Source organism: Stegostoma tigrinum, chromosome 8 (assembly GCF_030684315.1).
Source record: "Stegostoma tigrinum isolate sSteTig4 chromosome 8, sSteTig4.hap1, whole genome shotgun sequence".
Taxonomy (NCBI): Eukaryota; Metazoa; Chordata; class Chondrichthyes; order Orectolobiformes; family Stegostomatidae; genus Stegostoma; species Stegostoma tigrinum.
The window spans coordinates 63,568,359-63,590,853 of record NC_081361.1 but is presented as its reverse complement, the minus strand read 5'-3'; the positions used below and the strand labels follow the sequence as shown (position 1 = coordinate 63,590,853).

Below are 22,495 nucleotides of genomic sequence, written 5' to 3'. Positions count from 1 at the left end.
TGAAATATACATGAAATACAAGATTTAGGGAAGACAGATGTATTTTGTCTTGCATTGGGGTCTTGACATGTCACAGTACCAGCCTAGGCATATGTGCAAGACCAGGATTTGAGAACTAATCAACCATGAACATTTAAAAACTGACCCTCACTTTTCTGCAGGCTGCACCACAAACACGGGTAATTCCCTCACACATTGTCATCCATTCAGTTTGAGCTTGCAATCACTTAGAAGACATTCTTGATAAATACAACAATCAAGGTCATTCTTATGATGCATCCATTGTTGTTGTGAGAAGTAACAAGTCATCTCCTCGTATCAAAGGCCATGTCTTGAAGGCGATAAGTGGGGAATTTCAGGATAAATTACCCAGGAAACAGCGCTATACGTCCAAAATAGCATATTAGAAAGCAAATTTGCTGAATGATCTTCCCAGGACTTACTTCTGAATGAATGTTACAGATCAGGGCATTTTGTTATACCGCTTTCAATACCGTAGGTACAGAGTGCCATTGATGGAGGACATGGCTATTGAGATTGGTGGCAGGTGCCCGAATTAAGTAGATTGCTGTGTCCTTAACAGTGTCAACCTTCAAGTGTTTTTATGGCAGCTACAAGAAGCACATCCAGGTTAGTAGCAAGTATTCAATTTCACTCAAGTTCAAAATTGTATATCAGGGGCTCGAACTAGAGCGAGAGAGACAACAGTCGTTGCTGGGCTGTTCTAATCTTGCAGCCACATTGTTGATGATGCCACTTAAGGTCAAGGAGAGGTGGATGGGGCAATTTCTTCTTCAACTTAGTCATTTCTGTCATACAGATGCTCCAAATATACACTGACTACTCTCAGCTACTCCCTCAACCACCATACTAAAAACTCCCTAATATCTATCCCCACACATCCATAATGGGATGTTGTCAAGAGAGTGGTCTGAAGATTAAGTCATGTTCCCAATTAACCTTATACAGCAGATCAAAAAGACACCAGACAGGCCATGTTCAGAAAGAAATAATGCTTGTGCACAGCCTCACAATAGGTTTAAACAGTCAACACAATGAAAGTAAAAGGTCTGCCTACAACTAATTTTTTTTTTAAGAGAGACAAATACTGAATATTTCTAACATCCTCTGCTTTAATAGTCTCATTCTAGAGATCCATCCCTAAATTTCTCCACCTCTCTCTTTGATTTTCCTCCTTTAAGGCATTTTGTAATAACTACACCTTCAGCCAAGATTTCATTATGTACTAATTTTCTTTTTCAGAAATAATGCTCCTGTGCAGTACCATGGGAAATATCATTTTATTAATAGTGTACTATTACTATACTATATAAATAATTTTGATCTTGTTGTTAACGCAAATATCAGTGTGCGATATTACAAGTAAACATCAAAAGGTGAGTCAAGCAGAACTTACTTAGCAGTAATCTGCTCACTCTTGCACAGTTTGGTTCTGGTGGCACCTCCTCAGCTCCAGGCTTTAACTCTCTTGTCGATATCTGATCCAAGACCTTAAGTCCACAAAAGGAGGCAAGAATGACTGCCATGACACTAAGGCCACATTTAAACAGCGTCTAACATCAAAAGAGCCGTACCCAAAGCGAAAGTCGATGGGAATCAGGAAATATTCTCTGCCAGTTCAAGTCATCACTGGCTCAAGAGAAGATGGTTCTGGTTTCTGGATATCTGTCATCTGAGGGCCAGCACATCTGTCTAAGAATTCCTCAGGGTAATGTCCTCGGTGCAACAACCTTCAGCTGTTTCATCACTTAGCTTCCCACCATCATAAAGTCAGTAGTGGACATGTTCACAGATGATTGCATAATGTTCAGCACCATTTGCTACTTCTCAGATACTGAAACAGGCCCCAAACATTGACTGCTCCTTTCCTCAAGATGCTGCATGGCTTGCTGTGTTCTTCCAACCTCCTGTTTGTCTATACTGAAACAGTCCCTGCCCAGATGCAGCAAGACCTGGACAATATCGAGATTTTGGCTGACAAGTGTAAGGTTACAGTCGCACCACACAAGGGTCATGACATTGACCAGCACTACCAGTGCTGAATCCCCAATATTAACATCCTTGCAGTTACTATTTAAATAGAAACTGAACTGGCACAACCATGTAAATACTGTGGTTACAACAGCAGATCACAGACAGGAATTCGGTGATGAACAATTCACCTCTCGAATATCCAAAACCTGCGCACCATCTACAAAGACACAAGTCAGGAGTGTAATGCACTACTTCCCACTTGCCTGGATGAGGGCAGCTCCAACAACACTCAAGAAGCTAGACAAGATCCAGGACACTACAGCCCGCTTGACAGGCACCACACTTAGAACGATTCAGTCCCTCTACCACCGACACACTGTATCATCTACAATGTGCACTGCACAAATATACTAAAGCTCCTTCGACAGCCTTCTCCAAAAACAAGGGCACTACCGTCTACAAGGATAGCAGATACAGTGGAATACAGTTCCCACTAGTTTTTCCCACAAGCTAATCTCACCCCAACTTGGAACTATACTAGCATTCCTACACTAACACTGGATCAAAATTCTGAAATTACCACCCTCCAAGCAAAGTGGGTGTATCGACTACACAGGGACTGCAATGTTGCAAGAAGACAGCTTACTATGGTCTTCTCAAAGGCAGTTATGAAATACACCAGACCACAGAATGAACAAACAGATTGTTAATTTTACCCAAATTGCATACATGTGGGTGGGCAAAGCACGTGCTCAAGAAATTAACTTTGTTAGCTTTGAAAAATATTCATTGGGAACTGATTACATTTCACTTCCCTGCATAACAGAAAGTATGCAATATGGAAAACAGAAAGCTAAAAATGATTAAAACAAATTGGTCACACAAGGTTAAACAGTAGGGTAAACAAAAATCTCAAGTACTAATATCAAATATTTATCACAATCTATTTGTGAGAATTGAATGCCATGAGATGGACATTCCTTACATTATTAATGACCAAATGGACACCCTTATATTTTGTGCCCAAGGATGAAATTACTTTCAGCAACTGCTTTCAGACAGTGCAAACTTTCAGCTTGCAAAATAAGACGTAAATGCATCTCAAAAGGAAACTGTGTAAAGAGGTTGAAACTCCAATTAAGCACACAAATTTTAAAATGAACATATTAAATTATAATTATTTACTGATAATAAAGCGTGAAGCTGGATGAACACAGCAGGCCAAGCAGCATCTCAGGAGCACAAAAGCTGACGTTTCAGGCCTAGACCGTTCATCAGAGAGTTTTCAAGGGTATTGTAGAAGGCAGCAACAGTCCCTTTAGAATTTAGTTTTTGACAATGACAGTTTCATAGAGTTGTACAGAATGGGAAGAGACCCTACAATCCAACTCATCCATGCCAACCAGATATCTTAAACTGCTCTCGTACCATTTGTTAACATTTGGCCCACATCCCTCTAAACCCTTCCTATTCAGACACCCATCCAGATGCCTTTTAATGTTATAATGGCACTAGCCTCCACCACTTCCTCCAGCAGCTCATTCCACTCATATACCACCCTGTGTGAAAAAGTTGCCTCTCATGTCCCCTTTAATCTTGTCCCTCTCAGCTTAAAACTATGCCCTCTAGCTTTGGATTCCCTTACACCGGGGAAAATTTGGCTATTCGCCCTATTCATGTCCTTCATGATTTTATAACCTTCCAAAAGGTCACCCCTCGGCCTCAGACACTCCAGGGAAATTAGCCCCAGCCATTGTAGCCTCTGTCTTCAGCTCAAACCCTCCAATCCTGACAACATACTTGTAAATTTTTTCTGAACCCTAACAAGTTTAACAACATCTTTGCTATAGCATGGAGACTAGAATTGAATGTAATATTCAAAAACAGGCCTCAACAATGTCCAGTACAGCCACATGATGACAGCCCAACTCCTATACTCAATGCATTGTCCAGTGAAGGCAAGTGTTCCAAATGCCTTCTTCACCACCCAGTTAACCTGCAACTCGTCTTGGAAGGAATGATGCATCTGCACTCCTTGATCTCTTTTTCTAGAAACACTCCTTAGGGGTTAATGCCCTACTATTAACTGTATAAAGCCTGCCCTAAATGCACCACTCTCATTTATCTAAATTTAAGTCCAGATGCCACTCGTCGGCCCATTGGCCCATGCACCTGAACACCCAGAAGTGTTCTATGTTCCTTTATCTTTAATGACCAATGTTACTGTGAATATAACCGCTTCTCTAAAATGGTGTTACGTTCTAATAAGTTACTTATACAGGAACAGAATCCAAGGTTGAAGCAATATCTTATGATTTCTAAGATACCAGCTGCAATTCACATGCAACACCTGAATACATCTTTAAGCATACAGACTGGCAGGATAATAGGCTCTTCAGCCCACTATGCCCATGCAGGTTTCAAAGCAGTCCCAGACCCGAGCTCTGTCCCTGTGGCTTCAGATTTATAGCCAATTCTTTTTATGAATGGAACTCTCAAGTGTTTCTTCGGTGCACGGACCAATTTTATAAATAGATTGTTTCTTTATTTTGTTTGCACAGTTATGCACAAGTATTATCAGAAAGCAAGGCCTGCAAGATAACTTCCAGGCTGCCCCACAGTTACACAGCCACAGGGCGTAGCAGGAACAACACACAGGAGTCAAATCAAAGGTTAAGAGGGTATTGGATCACTGAAATAGGGCATACAGGCTTAATTCAATTGAGATACTGAAGTCTCACATTACCACTATTTTTGTGTCCATAACCAATCTCCAAAATCTCCTTTCCCAAGGGATATTCACCTTTATAAGAGAGGGCTTGCGTGCGCCTATGTTGAAATACATGCTGGTAGGAATTTTACCCTGGTAGGGACCCCTAAAGGAGGTCAAACAAGATTCAGAGTAGCCACTAGCCCTCCTAGCTTTCGGTTTGTGGGAGGGTTTGGTCAGAGTCAGGCTAGAAGATTGCCCACATAAAAAACACCTCATGTTACATTAATAGCTCATATTTACTTGGCTTCTTTAAATGTGACAAAGCATCCTGTATATCTTTGTAAAGAATGACACCAAGCCACATACGAAAATATAAGGTTAAACGACCAAAGACTTGGTCAAAGAAGCAGGCTTGTAGGCATGCCATAAAGTAGAAAGTGAGCTGAAGGGGTAGAGACATGCAAGGAAGGGATTTCAGAGTTCGGAGATGAGACAACTGAACGCAACGTCTTTAACAATGCACAAGTTAAACTCGAAATGCTCAACAAGTCACAAAAAAGAAAGAGGATAATGCTGCTTTTTTAGATAACGTTACTGAGGGGCCACACGTAGTCAAGAAAGAGAACACGTTCCAGAGAACGGCACGTTTCTGCCTGGGGAATATAAACATGAATGGTGGATAATTATGACTTTATTTTGGTCGAAAACGTCCCAGTAAAGCTGATATTCTCTGATCAAACAGAAAATGGAACTCAATTTTAAAATGCAAAAAGAGTTTTCTTTCATGTGCAACCAAACAAAAAATCTTTCAACTAACTAAGCCTAGCATAAAATGCAGAGATCAATTTCACCCACCTAGCCTATAGAGTGCTGAAATCAATTGCAGCAAACTTTGCATCTATGTATCTAAAAAAATGTTGATACATTCTCACTATTATACAAACTAACGTGCCTTAACAGGAAGATGAGATTTTCTCATTACCAATGAATGCCTTACATAGAAGTTCATGACAGTGGGAGTTTTCAGCAACAGCAGGAAGATATTAAAGGGCAATACTGCAGAGTTGTATCGGAAACTCTTGCCCCATCAGCCAAGTATAAACAATATCACAGATCAGTATGGAAAAGGGCATAAAAGTCAATGCACAAATAAGCAAACAGTTTAAATGTCTAAATTATACTCCCTTGAAGCAGTTCCCAGAACAAAATATTTAGGATTCAACAAAATAAAATGGCTTCTTTAATGCCTTTGGGGGCGCGACATGGTGGCTCAGTGGTTAGCACTGCTGCCTCACAGCACCAAGAACCTGGGTTCGAAGTCGCTCAAAGGTGGAAGTCTGTGTGGAGTCTGCACATTCTCCCGAGATCTGCGTGAGTTTCGTCCAGGTGCTCTGGTTTCCTCCCAAAATCCAAAAGATGTGCAAGCTAGGTGGACTGGCCATGCTAAATTGGCTGCCATGTTGAGGGGTGTGTAGATTAGGTGGGTTATAGGTGGATGGATCTGGGTGGGGTGCTCTGAGGGTCGGTGTGGACTTATTCAGCCGAAGGGCCGGTTTTCACACTGTAGGGATTCTACGTATTCCATGGATAAAATTCTATTTCTTCTGTCACATTCTTGAACATCTCTTTTTGGCATTTATAGATCCTCATTGCCACATTTTTAATCGGAATTATCGGCATGAATTTGTCAGTCTGTAATTCCACGTTTTGGTTACCAGGAAGCTTCCTATAAAATTTGTCTTATTTGTTAGTTTAGCTGCAATTTGCTCCCCTGAAACTACTCTCAGTCATTTTGGCAAGCATTGGTTGCAGTATGGTTCCATGTGTTTGGATCTGGTTTGATCATATACCCATCCAGATGCCGTTTAAAATGTTGCAGTTGTACCCATCTCCACAACTTCATCTGACAGCTCATTCCATACACGCACCACCCTATGCATGAAAATGTTACAGCGCAGATCTAACTAAATCTATGTCCTAGGAAAAGGTGGTAATTTGGTATTTATAGTCAAGATAGGGGGCATTGGGGAGTGAGCGGATCAGGTAGAGATGGTGTCCAGAGAAAGAGAATAACAGTTAAAAAGACAAAGGGATGGATGAGCATATCCTCAGGAGAAAGAAACACTGATAATGGGAACCATAAGTAGGTTAAAATGGGTTGGCAGTGCTCAAAGCAGTCCATGTCATGATGGGGCATGGGGTTGGGGGGGGGGGGGGGGGCGCGCGCGTGGAGAGACATATGAAAAAAAGGCGTTCAAGGTTCTAAAATTATTGAACTCAAGATTGAGTCCTGGAGGGCTGAAAGGCCCCCACACAGAAAATGACATGCTGTTCTTCCAGCTTGCTCTGAGACTAGGGTGCTGCAGCTGGCCCAAGGCATAATGTTGGCCAGGGAATACAATGGTGTGTTGAAGTAGCAGACAACTAGAAGCCTGGGGTCATGTTTGCTGCTTGTATCTTCTTCCAAAAATCCACAAATAGGATTGCCCAGACCCATGGGTTCAGCCTGCTCCTGCTCCACAAAACTACACTCTTCCTACCTGACGCAATTATTTTTTTGCCTTCTCCAGTCTCTTGCCACTTACATCAACCATTCCTTTGAGACTTTACATCATTTTCAGTTCACAGGCACCAGCCGCTTCTTCACCATAGACATGCAAACAGTCTACACAACCTGCCCCCATCCAGATGGTCTCAGCACTCTGCTCATCTTCCTGGAAAGGAGACCTGAACTGCTCCCATCCACCATCACCCACCTCTGCTTGGCTGAGCTCACGCTCACTTTGAACAGCTTCTCCTCTAGCTCCTCTCAGTTTCTTCAGATCAAAGATATGGTACCTGCATGAGCCCTAATTATTCATGTCTCTTTATGGGGCTTGTGGAACATTTCTTGCTGCAATTCTAGTCAGGTCTCTCCCCACAACTGTCCCTTCAATCTGGTTTTCAATTTCCACTCTGCTCTCACACTCACCTGTTCCAACTCTGATTCCTCCCTTCCCTTCCCTGACATCTCTGCTTCCACCTCCACTACAAACCCAGCAATTCCCATGGTTACCTAAGCTACATATCCTCACACCCTGTTTCCTGTAAAGGTTCCACTCCATACTCCCATTTCTCCATCTCTGTCACATCTGTTTTGATGATGCCATCTTCCAGGAATGATATCGGAAATGTTCACCTTTTTCATCAACTGAGGAGTCTTGCCACCATGATTGACAGGGCTCTTAGCCATGTCCAATCTAATTCCCACATTTGTGCCCTCACACCTTCTCTTGCCTTCCACTATACCTGATGGTATCCCTGTCCACACTTTCTACCCCACCAACATCATAAGCCACCATTTCTGCCACCTCCAGCGAGAATCCACCATGGGACACATATTCCTCTCCCATACCTTGCTGCCTTTCACAGGCTCTGCTCCCTCTGGGACACCCTGGTCCTCGCCCCGGCCACTCACTGCACCATGGTAAGCAATCGTAGAAGGTGCAACACTGCCCGTTTACCTCTTCCCTACTCACCAGCTAAGGCCCCAGATGTACCTTCCAGGTGAAGCTTCAATCCACTTCACTCAATCCAGTCTACTGTATTCACCGCTCACAATCTGGTCCGCTCTACATTAGGTTGATGAACGCAGACTGGGCGACCAGTTTTCAGAATATCTATTTGTTGTCCCCAAAGTGACGCTAGGTTACAGTTCCCCGCCACTTCAACACACAACCATGTTCCCTGGACAACATTTCTGACTGCTACACAGTGCTCCAGTGAGGCTGAGTGCAAGCTGGAACAACAGCACCTAATTTTCTGCTCAGGACACTGAGCCTTTAGACTCAGTTTCGTCCAACAATTTTAGAACCCGAACAGCTTCGTCCACATCCTTTACCCATTCCACACCTGTAAGCCACGTAATGAGATGGGCTCCTTTCACTAAGTTACTGAATTACACAGCGTGAAAACAGGCCCTTCATTCCAACCAGTCCGTGACAACCATAATCCCAAACTAAACTAGTTCCACCTGCCTACACCTGGCCCACATCCTATCAAAGATTTCTTATTCATGTACATGTCTAAATGTTTTTTAAAAGATGGTAACTGTACCCACATCCACCACTTCTTCTACAAGTTCATTCCACACCCAAACCACACTATCAAAATAAACAAAAATCACCCCTCATCTTTTTAAAATCTTTCTTCTCTCACCTTAAAAATATGCCCCCTTGACTCGAAATTCCCCACCAAGCAAAAGACACCTGCCATTCGCCTTATCTATGTTTCTCATTATATTCTAAACCTCTACAAGGTCACCTCTCAACTTCTTGCGCTTCAGCCAAAAAAAAAGTCCCAGCTTATGCAGCCTCTTGTTAAAACTGAAACCTCCCATTCCCAGCAACATCCCGGTAAATCTCTTCTGAACCCTCTCCATCTTAATAATATCCTTCCTCTCATCGAGACCAGAACTGGACAGGACTCCAGAAGAGGCCTCACCAATGTCCTGGATAACCTCAACATGACTTCCAAACTCCTATACACCTTCTCAACCACATATCTACATGTGAGGCAAACTCCAAAAAATTATGTATGTGAAGCCCTAGGTCTCTCTGTTCTTATAACACTGCCCAAGGCACTACTTTTAATTGCACAAGTGTTCTCTTTGTTTATTTTGCCAAAATATCTCACATTTAAGCAAATTAAACTCCATTTGCCACTCTTCAGTCCTCTGACCCTTTCAGCACAGCCAACCCATTTTCACTTACTTATGGTGCCTGCTATCAGCATTTCTTTCTCCCGAGCATACTAGCTTTTGGACTAGCTCAAGTGTGGAGGGGTCAGCATTAATGCTGCAAGGGGAGGTTCGAGTGCTGGGGTGGGGAAAAGGATGTTGATAGCTCAGATTCAGTGATCTGCATGTGAGAAGGGCCGAACAGTGGTGTGCCTAACTGCTAGACTGGAAACAACACAGGCAGACAGACAGTCTATTTGACATGAAAACAGATTTTGTGGAGAGAAAAGCAGAGCTCATGTTTTATTTTAAAAGACATCATCAGAAATGAGAAAGTTACTATGTTGCTAACATTCTAAGTATGGAAACAAGGAAAAGGGAAGGAAAAGAACAAAAGCAAAGTAATAAAATAGAAATACGGTCAGTAGAATAACACAAATGATGATGATTGAAAAGAAAAACGAACGTTCATTTGGCAAGTTGTCTAAATTTCCAATTCCAATGGATCTTGCTTGAGTAATTACCTCATTAGATAATAATGAATTGGCAAAGTTTGGCAATTGGTCACAGTAAGACGGCAAAGTTTCAACTTGTAAACATCATTATGACTGAAATTGAAAAAGTGCGACATCTTTCCTCCATGCAATTCATTGTTTTAAATTTGTTTTACACTCAAGGTAAAAAAAATGCAATAACATCAGGATTAGGACTAGGACTAGAGAAAAGAAGAGAGGGCGGAATACTGATTTCAAGCTCAAATTGTGTATTATCAATGTTGTATTTTGAAATGTTGCATCCTTCAAGTGAAAGTTTAATGCATGTATTAATTAAGGTAAATTTTATCAGAGTTTTGGAATAGGATAGTGGGTGGTATATCCTACATGGGACAAATTATGTTTCATGTGTGCAGTGGATTCATTGAACAGGAAGAAAGAGAAACAATTTTTTATAATTTTGATTCCTCAGGCCTGGATAATAGGGATAAAGCTGCTTTTTGATTTTTTAATCAAGAAGATTTTATGTTTTGATCAAAGAATCGAAAAAGATGTTTGAACTGACATTCTACATGGCAAAATACTAAGTCAAAAATTAAATTTCCAATATTCAGCATTTAAAACTTTAATTTAGAATATAAGTTACTACTTTGGTCAAGGGTCTTTAGCACCATAGTTAGATCAGTGCATACATCTTAATTAAAAAGAAACAGTAGAAATTAAAAGCCTGAAAAAATTCTCAAAAGCTAGTACACCACACTTGAATGCTTGTTTCAACTTAGAATGGTTGACTCAAAAAGGAGAATGTGTACAACAAGATGATTTAACCACTGAGAGATTCAACTGTGATAATGGGAACTGCAGATGCTGGAGAATCCAAGATAATGAAATGTGAGGCTGGATGAACACAGCAGGCCCAGCAGCGGAGTGCTCCTGAGATGCTGCTGGGCCTGCTGTGTTCATCCAGCCTCACATTTCATTATCGAGAGATTCAACTGCCTGATTTCCATTACTGGAATTCATTTCTCACCCAAAGTTGCCACAACATTTTTTTTAAAAACTAGTCGATGTAGGGGTCACTGCAAGTAAGCAATGCTCGAGAACACAGTGGGTCAGGCAGTATCCCTGGAGAGAAAGCAAGTTAACATTGAGTCTAGGTGGATCACTTCAGCTCTGATGAAGAGTCAAGTGTGGAGGGTGTCAGCATTAACGCTGCAGTGAGAATTTGGAGTGCTGGGGGAGAAAGGGTGTTGAGAGCTCAGAATCAGTGATCTGCATGCAAGAAGTGCAGAACGGTGGTGTGCTTAACTGCCAGACTGGAAACAACAGACAGACAGTGCCCCTACAGTGGGGGAGGGGAGAGAGGGTGAAAGACAATGTAACAAGCAAAGCAAAAAGAAAGAGAAGGAACGGGTTAACAGTTTGAAGGCACTGAACTTAATACTGAGTCCAGAAGGTTTATAAACTGCCTAGATCCGAAGATGAGATGTTGCTCCTCCAGTTTGCATCGTGACTCGCTGGAACACTGCAGTATGCCGAAGAAAGGCAAGTGGGCATGCGAACAAGAGGCTGTGTTTAAATGATGAGCTACAGGAAGGTCAGGGTCATGCTACTGCACAGACCAGAGGGGCTCTGCAAAGCAGTCACCCAGACTGTGTTTAGTTTCTCCAATCTAAAGCAGGTAACAGTGGGTACAGTGAAAACAATACAGAAATTTGGCAGCTGTACAGGTGAAGTGCTGCTTCACCTGAAACAACTGTTTTGACACTGGGACAGTGAGCAGGGAGGAGGTAAAATGGCAGATGTCGCACCTTCTATGATTACACGGGGAGGTGGGTACGGGAGCATTGGTGGTCGAGAATGGGCGGCTACGTACCAGAGGGAATGATCCCTGGATGGGAAAGTGGCACGCTGCTGGGGTTGTCTGAAATGGTGGTGAATGATCTTTTGAATGTGGAGGCTGGTGGGGTGTAAAAGCGAGAACAAGGGAGACCCAATTACGTTGTTAAGAGTGATGGGAAGAGTTAAGAGTGGAAGCACAGGCGACAAAACAGATGTAGTTTAGAGCCCTGCCAACCAGTGAGCAGGAAACCACAGTAATGGAAGACAGTTGCTGATCAGATCAGCATTTAATGCCCTCCACAAATGCCCTCAATAAGGCAGTGGTCAGCTGCCATTCAGTCCTGGAGCAGTGCAGCATTGCAACAAACCCTTCGGTCCAACTCGTCCGTGACAACCATTATATCTTAAATTAATCTAGTCTCATTTACCAGCATTGGCCCATATCCCTCTAAACCCTTCCTATTCATATACCCATCAAGAAGCCGTTTAAATGACCTTCAACTCCGATACTCAATGCCCTACCATCTTAAATTGCTGCTGTCCATGTGCTGTAGGCAGACCCACAATGCTGTGAAGTAGTAAGTTCCAGCATTTTGATCAAGTCCATTGAAACAGCCATGATGTAGTTCTAAGTCAGGACAAAATGTAGCTTAGAGGAAAACTTGCCTGTGATGACGTGATGTGGAATAATGAAATATATCTCATGATACAGAAGAATATTGCAGTCATCTTAAGTAAACTTGAATCATACATAACATCTCTAGTTTGTAATGCACTTGATTTTGTAAACTATTTCAGGTTGTGGAAATTTATGTCATCAGCACTTGCAAATTCATCAGGTTATTGTAGAATTTAACAAGATAATCCACTGTAACATTGTCTAAAAGATAGGTGGAATGCAGTGGATCAGAGATTCATGAAACTGTCAAAAGTAAAATGCCTCACAGCAGTAACCCTGGCAACCCACAGTTAATTGCTCCTTTATCTAATTTGCCTACAATCAGTAAAATGAACTATCAAATAAATATCACATTGTTCTGCATAATTTAAGATGTAGTGAACTTCATCTTTGGAATATGATCTTTCATTAGCGTCATGATTTTATCATTACAATTTTATGGCTCTTAATTACAAGTTCAATAGAAACATTACTTCAATTTCCAAATCCATAGAAGGCTGATGTTATGATGAAAGAAACATGAATTAAATGTCAATTCCGAGTACAGGGTGCACTAGCATCAGAGTTCTGAGTTTAGTTTTGTCATAATATATCTTTTGTTTTATGTTTAGCTTCTGTTGGAGGGTGCTGAGCTTTGGAACTAAACTATCTCTTGTGACTTTTATCCAAGGCTAGATGGCCTAATTGCATCAGAATATCTAACCCTAAGACACGGGAGCAGAAGTACGCATTCCACCCATCAAGTTTACTCCACCACTCTATGAAATCATGGCTGGCTGATTTGATAAATTCTCAATTCTATTTTGCAGCCTTTTTCCCCACTAACTCTAGATTCCCTTATTGATTAAAAATTTGTCTATCTCAGCCTTGAGTACACAATGAATCAGTCTCAACAGCCTTCTGTGCTAAATAATTTCACAGATTCACAATCATCTGAAGGAAAAAAATTCCTCCTCAGCTCCATCTTAACAGAACTCATGTTCTGAAGAAGGGTCTCGACCCGAAACGTCAGCCTTCCTGCTCCTCTGCTGCTGCTTGGCCTGCTGTGTTCATCCAGCTCTACACCTTGTTATCGCTGTCTAACTACAGGACAGCTTAATAAAACTGGCTGGTCTTTCAGAGAACGTCTTCACTCATCAAATGAAGAATTAACAGTGTTATTAGTCAGAAAATTCACCAGTGAATTAAGTTGAATCAAATACCCCAAATGAGATGCACCACAGATGAATACACAATGTCCAACTCACCCTTTCCTATGGCTAAGACCATATCAAATTTCTGTTGGGATTTTAAGCCCACCAAATCTCTTGACAGTTTTAGCATCCTCACGCCAAAGAAAAGCTTGTCTCCCAGACAGCTGTCCCTCATTTAGAACTGTCCTGCAAGATTGTCAAAGCTTATTCCACTAAATGTATGACCACAATATAACATTTTAACAACTATTTAATCATAATTGATTGGGCTATGGGAATGGAAGGTTGTGGCAGAAGGGACAACAATAGGCAGAAGTACCAACTGGTTCCAACCGCTTCTAGGCATTTTTTAATTGAATATTAAAGTTGGACTAAATCAGGAATCCTGGCTAGTGTGATATTTTAGATAACAGCTGTCATAAGAAAATATTCCCCTACCTTGCCATCCTCTGGAGATTTTCAGGTACTGCATACATCACCAACAACATTACTCAAATGAAACAAAGTCTCAGCAGCTCATTCAGGATGTTTGGTGGGAACACAGGAGTTATGTTTTGGGTAAAACTTACTCAATTTGAAACAAACAAATCTCACACTAAGTACAATAGAACAAAAAACAGATACAGCTGCTAGATATCTTAATGAAGAAAATTCAGCAGTGTACGCATCATCCAAGGGGAAAGAAAAACATTTCAGGTCATTTCTGACAAAATGGTAGTGATTGCATTTTTGTCCTTTCCATGCTTCATGCTGACAAATCTTTGGTGCTCCCTTTTATTTCCCATCACTATGTGCAGCTGCAATCAGTAGTCATCTAATGTACAGGATGACTGATTCTGCAGCTTATCACTTTCCCTGCTGTGGGCAGTTCCTACTCCCAGATATCCTGTGGACTTACAATGGAATTGTTGCCTGCTATGGCATTTCTCATACATCCCTTGTTTGGTCAACTGATCCCAGTGCTCACAATGGTCCCAGCATTTTGCTGTGGGTCTTCCCCAAAATCTCAACATCTGGCTAAGTGAATCTGGAACTTCTCACCAAGCTGCTGCAACATGTTTTCTTGCTGCATGCATAATGGCCGCAATGTTTTCTTCCCTTTCAGATTGGGAGTACTATTTAAAAGAACTTCATCTGCTGTCATCATTTACTAAAGGCAAAGAAGTCCTCTTGATAGACAATAGTACACATTCAGCTACGTGAACACCAACATCCATACACAACATAACACGACAGACAAGGCACACTGGATGCTCATTTCATGACCAATGACATAAGCCACTCATTCCCATCTTGCTGCTTGGAGGATTTGAATTTTTAAGAGAGGCTGGATAGACTGGGACATTTTTCAGTGGAACTTAAGATGCTGGGGGATGACGTTATAGGGATTTATAAAATCACGAGGGGCATAGATAAGGTGAATTGTGAAGGCCTTTTCCAGAGGAAGGGGAAGCTCAAAACTAGGGAGTATATTTTTAAGATGAGAGGAAAAAGATTTAAAAGGGACGAGGGGACAACCTTTTCACAGTGACGGAGGTTCACATGTGGAATGAACTACCAGAGGAAGTGGGAGATACAGGAACACTCACAACATTTAAGAAAGGTATTTGGATAGGTACATGAGTAGGAGAGGTTTAGAGGGGCGTAGGCCAAATGCAGGCACATGGGGCTTGTTTGGCTTTGGAAACTTGGTTGGCATGGAATAGTTGGATTGAAGGGTCTGTTTCCATGCTGTATGACTCTACGGCTCAGTGACACACAACTGGACACCAATGTTGAGAATTTTAGGATTCATCCCGAGACAGGGGTCAGGATAGAAAAAGTGTGTCTGGGTCATGAGGGCAGAAGGGAATAGGCTTGATCCACTTTTGTTTGATGTCTTATCATACAAATACAGAGGAAAGGTTGAAATTCAGAACTGAAAGAACACAAAACTGATATCCACTGGCCACATGTCTGCAAATGAAACAACAAGCAAGTGTGGAGGGCATTGGAACCAAATATGAATCTTCAAAAATTCTACAGGCAATTGTGCAGCGCTGAGAAAAGAAACCCTAGCTAGAGCTGCTCTGTCTTGGAGTACAGGAGTGGAATCAAATAAATGGCAATCCACCCAAAAAAAGACTGAACAACTATATTAAGTTACTGAGATATTTCAATGTACAAAAGCCTGCAGACAAGTCGATAGGACAAGCAAAGACAAACATGCATAACCTCAACTAAAACAGGTCCGTCTCAGGTCCATCTTGATGCTGAGGGGGGAGTTGGCAAATTCTGAGGGCACAACGTGCTCGTGAGCTTTGCAAAAGCAAAAGGGAGATTGGAGATAAAAGCAGCAATTTGGAAGGGTACAACAGTGGCAAGAAAAAAAAGTGAAAAAAAACAATAATGTCAGCAAACACTGGACTTCAAACGTAAAACTGTCGACCAACAACAAAACGGAAATTGGGTCTCATGAACAAAATGAAATCCGACAAGGAAAAGGGGAATAATAGGAGAAAAGTAAAAACAAAGACACAAGTATAACGCAAGGCTTCAATATTGTCAAATCTCTTCTGACAGGACCAGCAAGCCAATCTCAAGGATCCCATTACAATGCAAATATTTCATACTCACCCTCAGTCTAACACATCCTCTTCGGGAGCCTCGCATCATTTTATCCTTTGACTGGAAAGAAAAAAAACCCATTTACAAAATAATCTTAACAGTTACATATTAAACTAAGAATGAAACCATAAACAAATAAATCAGATAAATTTTGATTGTTAAAAAAGATACATTTTAAATCAAAGTCCAAATGGAGCGAGACCCTAGACAACGTCCAGGCTTAGGCTGCTACGTGGGAAGTAGAATTCATGCTATCTAAGTACCAGGAAGTGATCAACTCTAAAAAGGAAAAGTCTAACCACAGCCCTTTGATGTTCAATGACAATAGCTCGCTGATTCCCCCACGGTCAATGTGCTTTGGGTTACCGACCAGATACTGAACTGGACTAGACTAGCCATATTCATACCAAGCCCACAACAGCAGGTCAGTGGCTGGGAATCTTATGATGATTAACTCACCTCCTGATTCCCCAAGGCTTATCCACCACCTACAAGGCACAAGTTAGGAGCTTGATGGAATATGTCTCACTGGGCTGGATAAGTGCAGCTCCAACCAAACTCAAGAAGCTTGACAACTCCCAGCATAAAAACAGTCCACATTCTCTCTCTCCCCATGTAGCAGCAATATGTATCATCAACGTGAGGTACTGCAGAAATTTACCGAGGTTCCTTAGATGGCATCTTCTAAACCTATGACCACTACCATTTCAAAAGGGCAGATAACACATCACAGCTCACTACCAACAACAAAGGCTGATGCAGCCAGTAAAGCCCACATCCAATGAACAAATTAAAAGTAAACAGAGTCATTGGTAACTGAAAAAAATTGCTTAAACCTTGTGATGAATGTAGTATTGAGACTAGAGTCCTCTCTTCCAGCTTTAGTCATAACATGAGGACAGGGCTTGTTTGTCATAGCCAACAGTGACTGAATTTAAATCAAAGTGGAGGGTCAATGCAAGATATTTGACACAGACAATATTTAATTGACAATAGATTATTGATCATTGGAAAAGGATTATAAGAAATAAACAAAGTTTCTTCTGAATTATTAAATCAAAACAGCTTTAATTGTTGCAGACTTGTTGGGGGTTGGTGAGGTTTAAACCCCAAATGATTTACAAGAAGAACGAGGGCAGGGCTAAATGAAACAGCTGGGAAGTCAGAGGTACACAAACATAGAAGCGAGCAAAATGGAGATAACTGAGATAACAGACCAACATTTGAAGTTAGAAAACCAGTAGAAATCAGATGGTGAGTCAATTTATTTATCTAGAATTCAACCATAGGAGGAGCATGTGGAACTTGAAAAGGAATTTTAAGAGAAGGATAGAAAAACAGGAAGAAATAATGGAAAGAGCATTTCAGACAAGAAAATATAAAGCAAAACTAGTTTAAAAGGCTACAACTAACAAATTGGCCTGTGATTCTAAAGAACATTCTGCTCATAAAAGATTCAAGTCTCATCCAAGACCCATCAGGGAGGAGCTGAACTTTGGGCAAGCTGTCACAAAACTGGATAAAAAGGGAAACAAAGGCATTTGTTCATTTTTGATTTTAAAACCTAACTAAACAAATAAGATTGTCAGAAGAAAATTGGACATTACTTCTGCAAGTAGTAATTCTGCTGGTACTTGTGTACAGCTCATGAAATTTATACCTTGTTTTGAGGAAGCTTCCATTGTATTAAAACAGCTACTTTAGGTGTTCAAAAATTCGTCCCTTCAACTTAAAAGCAGAAATTCTGGAATATCTGGAAGCAGCCTCAGAAAGTATTATCACTCAGCTATTAATCCAGAAATTCGGCTAAGGTCTGGATATCCGTGTTCAAACCCCAATATGGCAGATGGTGGAATGTGAACTCAATTTTTAAAAAAATCTCGAATTAACCATCTACATTGTAGCTTGTCAGAAAAACACATGTGGTTCATAAGTGCCTTGATGCTTTAGTTTTTATTTCTGGATTGTCTCGCAGGGGCTCCACCTGTCAAGCCTCCTCAGAATCTAATAACTTTTATTAAGCAGAGACACGGTGGCTCAGTGGCCAGCACGACTGCCTTACAGCAGGAACCCTTCTTCGATTCCACCCTTGGGCAACTGTGTTAAGTTTGCATGCTCTGCCTGTGATCTGCGTGGGTTTCCTTCAGGTAGCTCCTGTTTCCTCCCACAGTCACAAAGATGTGCAGATTGAGCGGACAGGCCATGCTAAATTGCCTATCGTGTCCAGGTATGCAAAGAGTAGGTGGGTTTGAGGCAAAGAACAGGGGGATGGGTCTGGGTGGGATGGTCTTCAGAAGTTCAATTTGGACTCAGTGGGCCAAACAGCCTGCTTCCATGCTGTAGGGATTCTATGATTCTATGGAAAAGATCACCCGTCATTCTTATTCCAGTGATAATAGGTCACACCTGATCAACCTTTCCACAGCAAACAACCCCCTTCTTCCCAGGAATAAAAAGTTAATAAATTATTTCTGAATTATTTCCAATGCAAGATTATGCCTTCTCAAGCAAGAAGGCTAACGCTACACATGACACTCAATGTAGTCTCACTACCACCCTGAACAATCACAAAGACAAGCAGACTTTTTCAATCCAATAGCCAGTACTTCTTTTGTCAACATAATTATTTGTTACTCCCGCTGCTGACTTTTTGTCATTCACCAACAAGGACACAGAGATCCTGTTATATAACAGAATTCTGTAGTCTCTAATTGAATAATGTTCTACTTTTCTATTCTTCGAGCAAAATGGACAACCCCACTTTGTTTTACATAATTTTGCAAACTCTTCATATGCTCCTAACAACTTGCTTTCCTATCCATTTTTGTATCATCAGCCACAGTGACAATATTTGTGACACTTCATCTAAAGATTGTAAATAGTTGAGCTCAGCATTCACCAATTCAGCACTTCATCTGTTGTGGCTTACTAAGTAAAAATAAAATGACTTGATCATTCCTGGGTCCATTTCTGGTAAATTCGTAAACTCTCTATTTTTTCTAACAGATCACCTCAAACAGTTTGATCTCTCATATTATGTAGTCACCATTAGTATGGTACCTTATCAAACGCCTTTTGGAAATTCAAATGCACTGTATCGTAGGGGTCGAGTTTGGTCCAATAAAAATCTAAATTCTGATGTTTTGATTTTGCATTAGGGTTAAACTTTGTTCGTGGGTGATTAGTTTGGGAACAACACAATCTTTTTTGACTTGTGTTACTCATGAATGAGCCAACTGATATGTTGAGTACAAAAACAGAAATTGCTGGACAAACTCAGCAGGTCTGTTTCAAGTCCAACGACACTTCTTTATAATTCATTTACTTGCAATTAGGCAAGCAAATGCCTAATTGCAGCAAGTCACAGTTCATGTTTACTCCATCTAATTTACATATATTCAGTAAAAGTATCAACTAAAATTAAGTATCACATAAATATCATGAAAGAACAGTTCTGCAAAATTGAGATACTGATCTTTATCTATGTAATATGATTTTTAAATTACTGTGTTTATGGGTCAAAATTAAAAGTTCCATGAAAATTTAGTTCCATTTGAAAAGTTCATAGAAGTTGGTGCTTCAAAAAGCGATTGCCACTATTGATGTAAAATTACCAATAAAATGTTACTTAATGGTCCTGAATTGTTTGGAAGTTTATGTACAAGGCAGAAGTATCCAAACGTACCTTTTGTATTAGGTTTAACTTCTGTTAGGTGGTGAGTTACTTTGGAAATCTTTTGACTTTTAACACTCATGACTGTACCAACTCACGCCAACCAACAAAAGGACTAATATTCCATTGTGAATCAACTGAGTTCACTGCTTTGTTAAGTGTTATTTCTGAAGTACTTTTTTGATAATTTATTAAATGTGAACCAAGTCCAAACACACATATACAGACTCATTTCAAATCTGATGAAACACCAATTTTACAATTAAAAGGTTACATCGGAATTTCAGAATCATGTAACTTCTCTACCAGTTTCTCTTTAGACTCTTCATTACAACTCATAAAAACTCTAAATTTCAAACGCTATTTCCCTTTCCCAAAACCACATTGACTCTGTCTCACTGGATTCACGATTTTATAAACGTCTTGCTTCCACTTCTTCAACAATGGATTCTTCATTTTCCAATGGCAGATGTTAGGTTAATTCGCCTAACTCTCCACTTTCTTGAGCAGAAGTGCGACATTTGCAGTTTTCCAATCTGCTCGAGCCTTTCACAATCTAGGGAATTTGGAAAGGTTACCAACAATACAACCAATATTACTGTTGTTACTTACTTTCAGACCCCAGGACACAATGCATCAGGACCCAAGAGCTTGGCAGCCTTTAAGCGTATCAGTTTTCCAAGCGTCTTGTCTTGTTATAATCGTGATTATTTTAAGTTTTGCCCCTCTCTTTTGTTTCTCTATTTTCTCCTTTTTTGGGGCACATTTTCTGCCTTCTAACATGAAGACAGAAACAAAATGCTTGTTCAAAGTCAAAATCAATCTTGGTTTCCCACTATTAATTCTGCTGTCTCATTTCCCAAGGGAAGAAATGCTTATTTTGGCACTTCTTGTCCTTTAATAAAATACTTGTAACAAGAGTGTACAGTCTGTTTTTGTGTTTCTTGATTGTTTTCTCTCATATTGCAAACTCTATTTTTTACAAAAACGGTGATCCTTTGCTAATTTCTAAAACTTGTCCAATCTTCTGGCCTACTACGGCACATCAAACATTGCAAACCTCCTCTTTCAATTTCATACTATACCCAGCTTCCGTGGATAACCAGAATGGTGCATCCTTTCCGCGTATTTCATTGTGACAGAGAGAGGAAGGAATGGGGTGGTGGAAAGGAGGCGTTGAGAAAAACCGCAAAAGAAAGAGAGAGGAAAAGAAAGGAAGGAAGTTTTTCAGCAGCACCTCCCAGATTTATTATCTCTACCATTTCAACATTTCCTCATTGCTGAGCCAAAATTTCAAATACCTCAACATCAGTGCGACAGTACATTCACGACAACATCTAGAATAAAGAAGATGGGTCATGCTGCCAACTTCGACAGGGAAGCAAAGAATGGACAAAATATTTATGGCCTTGTAGCAACACCTGTATCCTGTGATTGGTGATTACTTCAAGAATTTAAAAAGACTGTTTCCTCCTTCTCCCAATCACCAAATTCTTCCAACTGAGGTTATGCCTTAGTCTTTTGATACTTCCTGCCACCATGAATTAGGTATAGTGTTATCATAAAAATAATCTTGTTTCGTTCTTTTCACATAATATTCCATAAATATTTAGATTCTATCAATAAAACTGTCAAAATACAAAAGCTGTACATGGCTCCATCTCATCACTGAGAAAACAAACATTGAGGTTTTGAAACAGTTTCAAACTCAGCTGAATAAGATAATGATCTGCTGAATAGTATCAAATAACATGAATAAGATGTGCTTTGCAGCCAGATAAGTATAATGTTTTGTCTCCTAAACCTTGGCCATTCAGCAGATTTCAATCAACATTGTGTTATCACTTGTACGACTTGTTCCTCTTTCTCGAGATAGGCACTGTCTTGTTGCAGGCAGATATGTGTTGTGCAAGCTTCTGTACTCTTGTTACAGTTTATATTGAAAATGTATGCACAAATAGCCAGACCACTGAAATGGCATCTAGGACCTTTATCTGAAATACAATTCAGTCTTGAAATAAAACGTCAGACATGAGCACAACTGTAACAACCACAGAGACTCTACGCTGAGTTAAAATTAATTTTAACTCAATCATCGAAAGGATTGCAGAAAAATATGAACAATAGAGATCAGAGATAATGGGAACTGCAGATGCTGGAGATTCCAAGATAATAAAATGTGAGGCTGGACGAACACAGCAGGCCAAGCAGCATCTCAGGAGCACAAAAGCTGACGTTTCGGGCCTAGACCCTCATCTGATGAAGGGTCTAGGCCCGAAACGTCAGCTTTTGTGCTCCTGAGATGCTGCTTGGCCTGCTGTGTTCGTCCAGCCTCACATTTTATTATCTATTAATATGAACAATCATAGCTTACCAATAATGCAAAAGCAAAATAGTGCTGATGCTAAGTCTGAAGTAAAAACACAAAAGGGCCATAAATACTCAGATGGTTTGACAGCATCTCTGCACAGAGAAAGTGAGACATTTCAGGTTAATGAAAGATCACCACAATGTTTTATAGTTTATAAAGTATCCAAGGCAAAACTTTGCCCAAGTTGACTCTATATGAAAATGGAGAACGC

General features: G+C 40.6%; 1 protein-coding gene across 7 annotated transcripts in view; it reads right to left on the bottom strand.

The window, feature by feature from the left end:
• The window catches only part of osbpl9 (oxysterol binding protein-like 9), a 188,751-nt gene that overhangs the window by 148,549 nt on the left and 17,707 nt on the right, over positions 1–22,495 (bottom strand). For all 7 annotated transcript variants that reach the window (XM_048539058.2, XM_048539063.2, XM_059647940.1 and 4 more), the window contains exon 2: positions 16,250–16,300. In XM_048539058.2, coding sequence (XP_048395015.1) covers positions 16,250–16,300 — 51 coding nt within the window. The remainder of the gene's footprint in view (positions 1–16,249; positions 16,301–22,495) is intronic.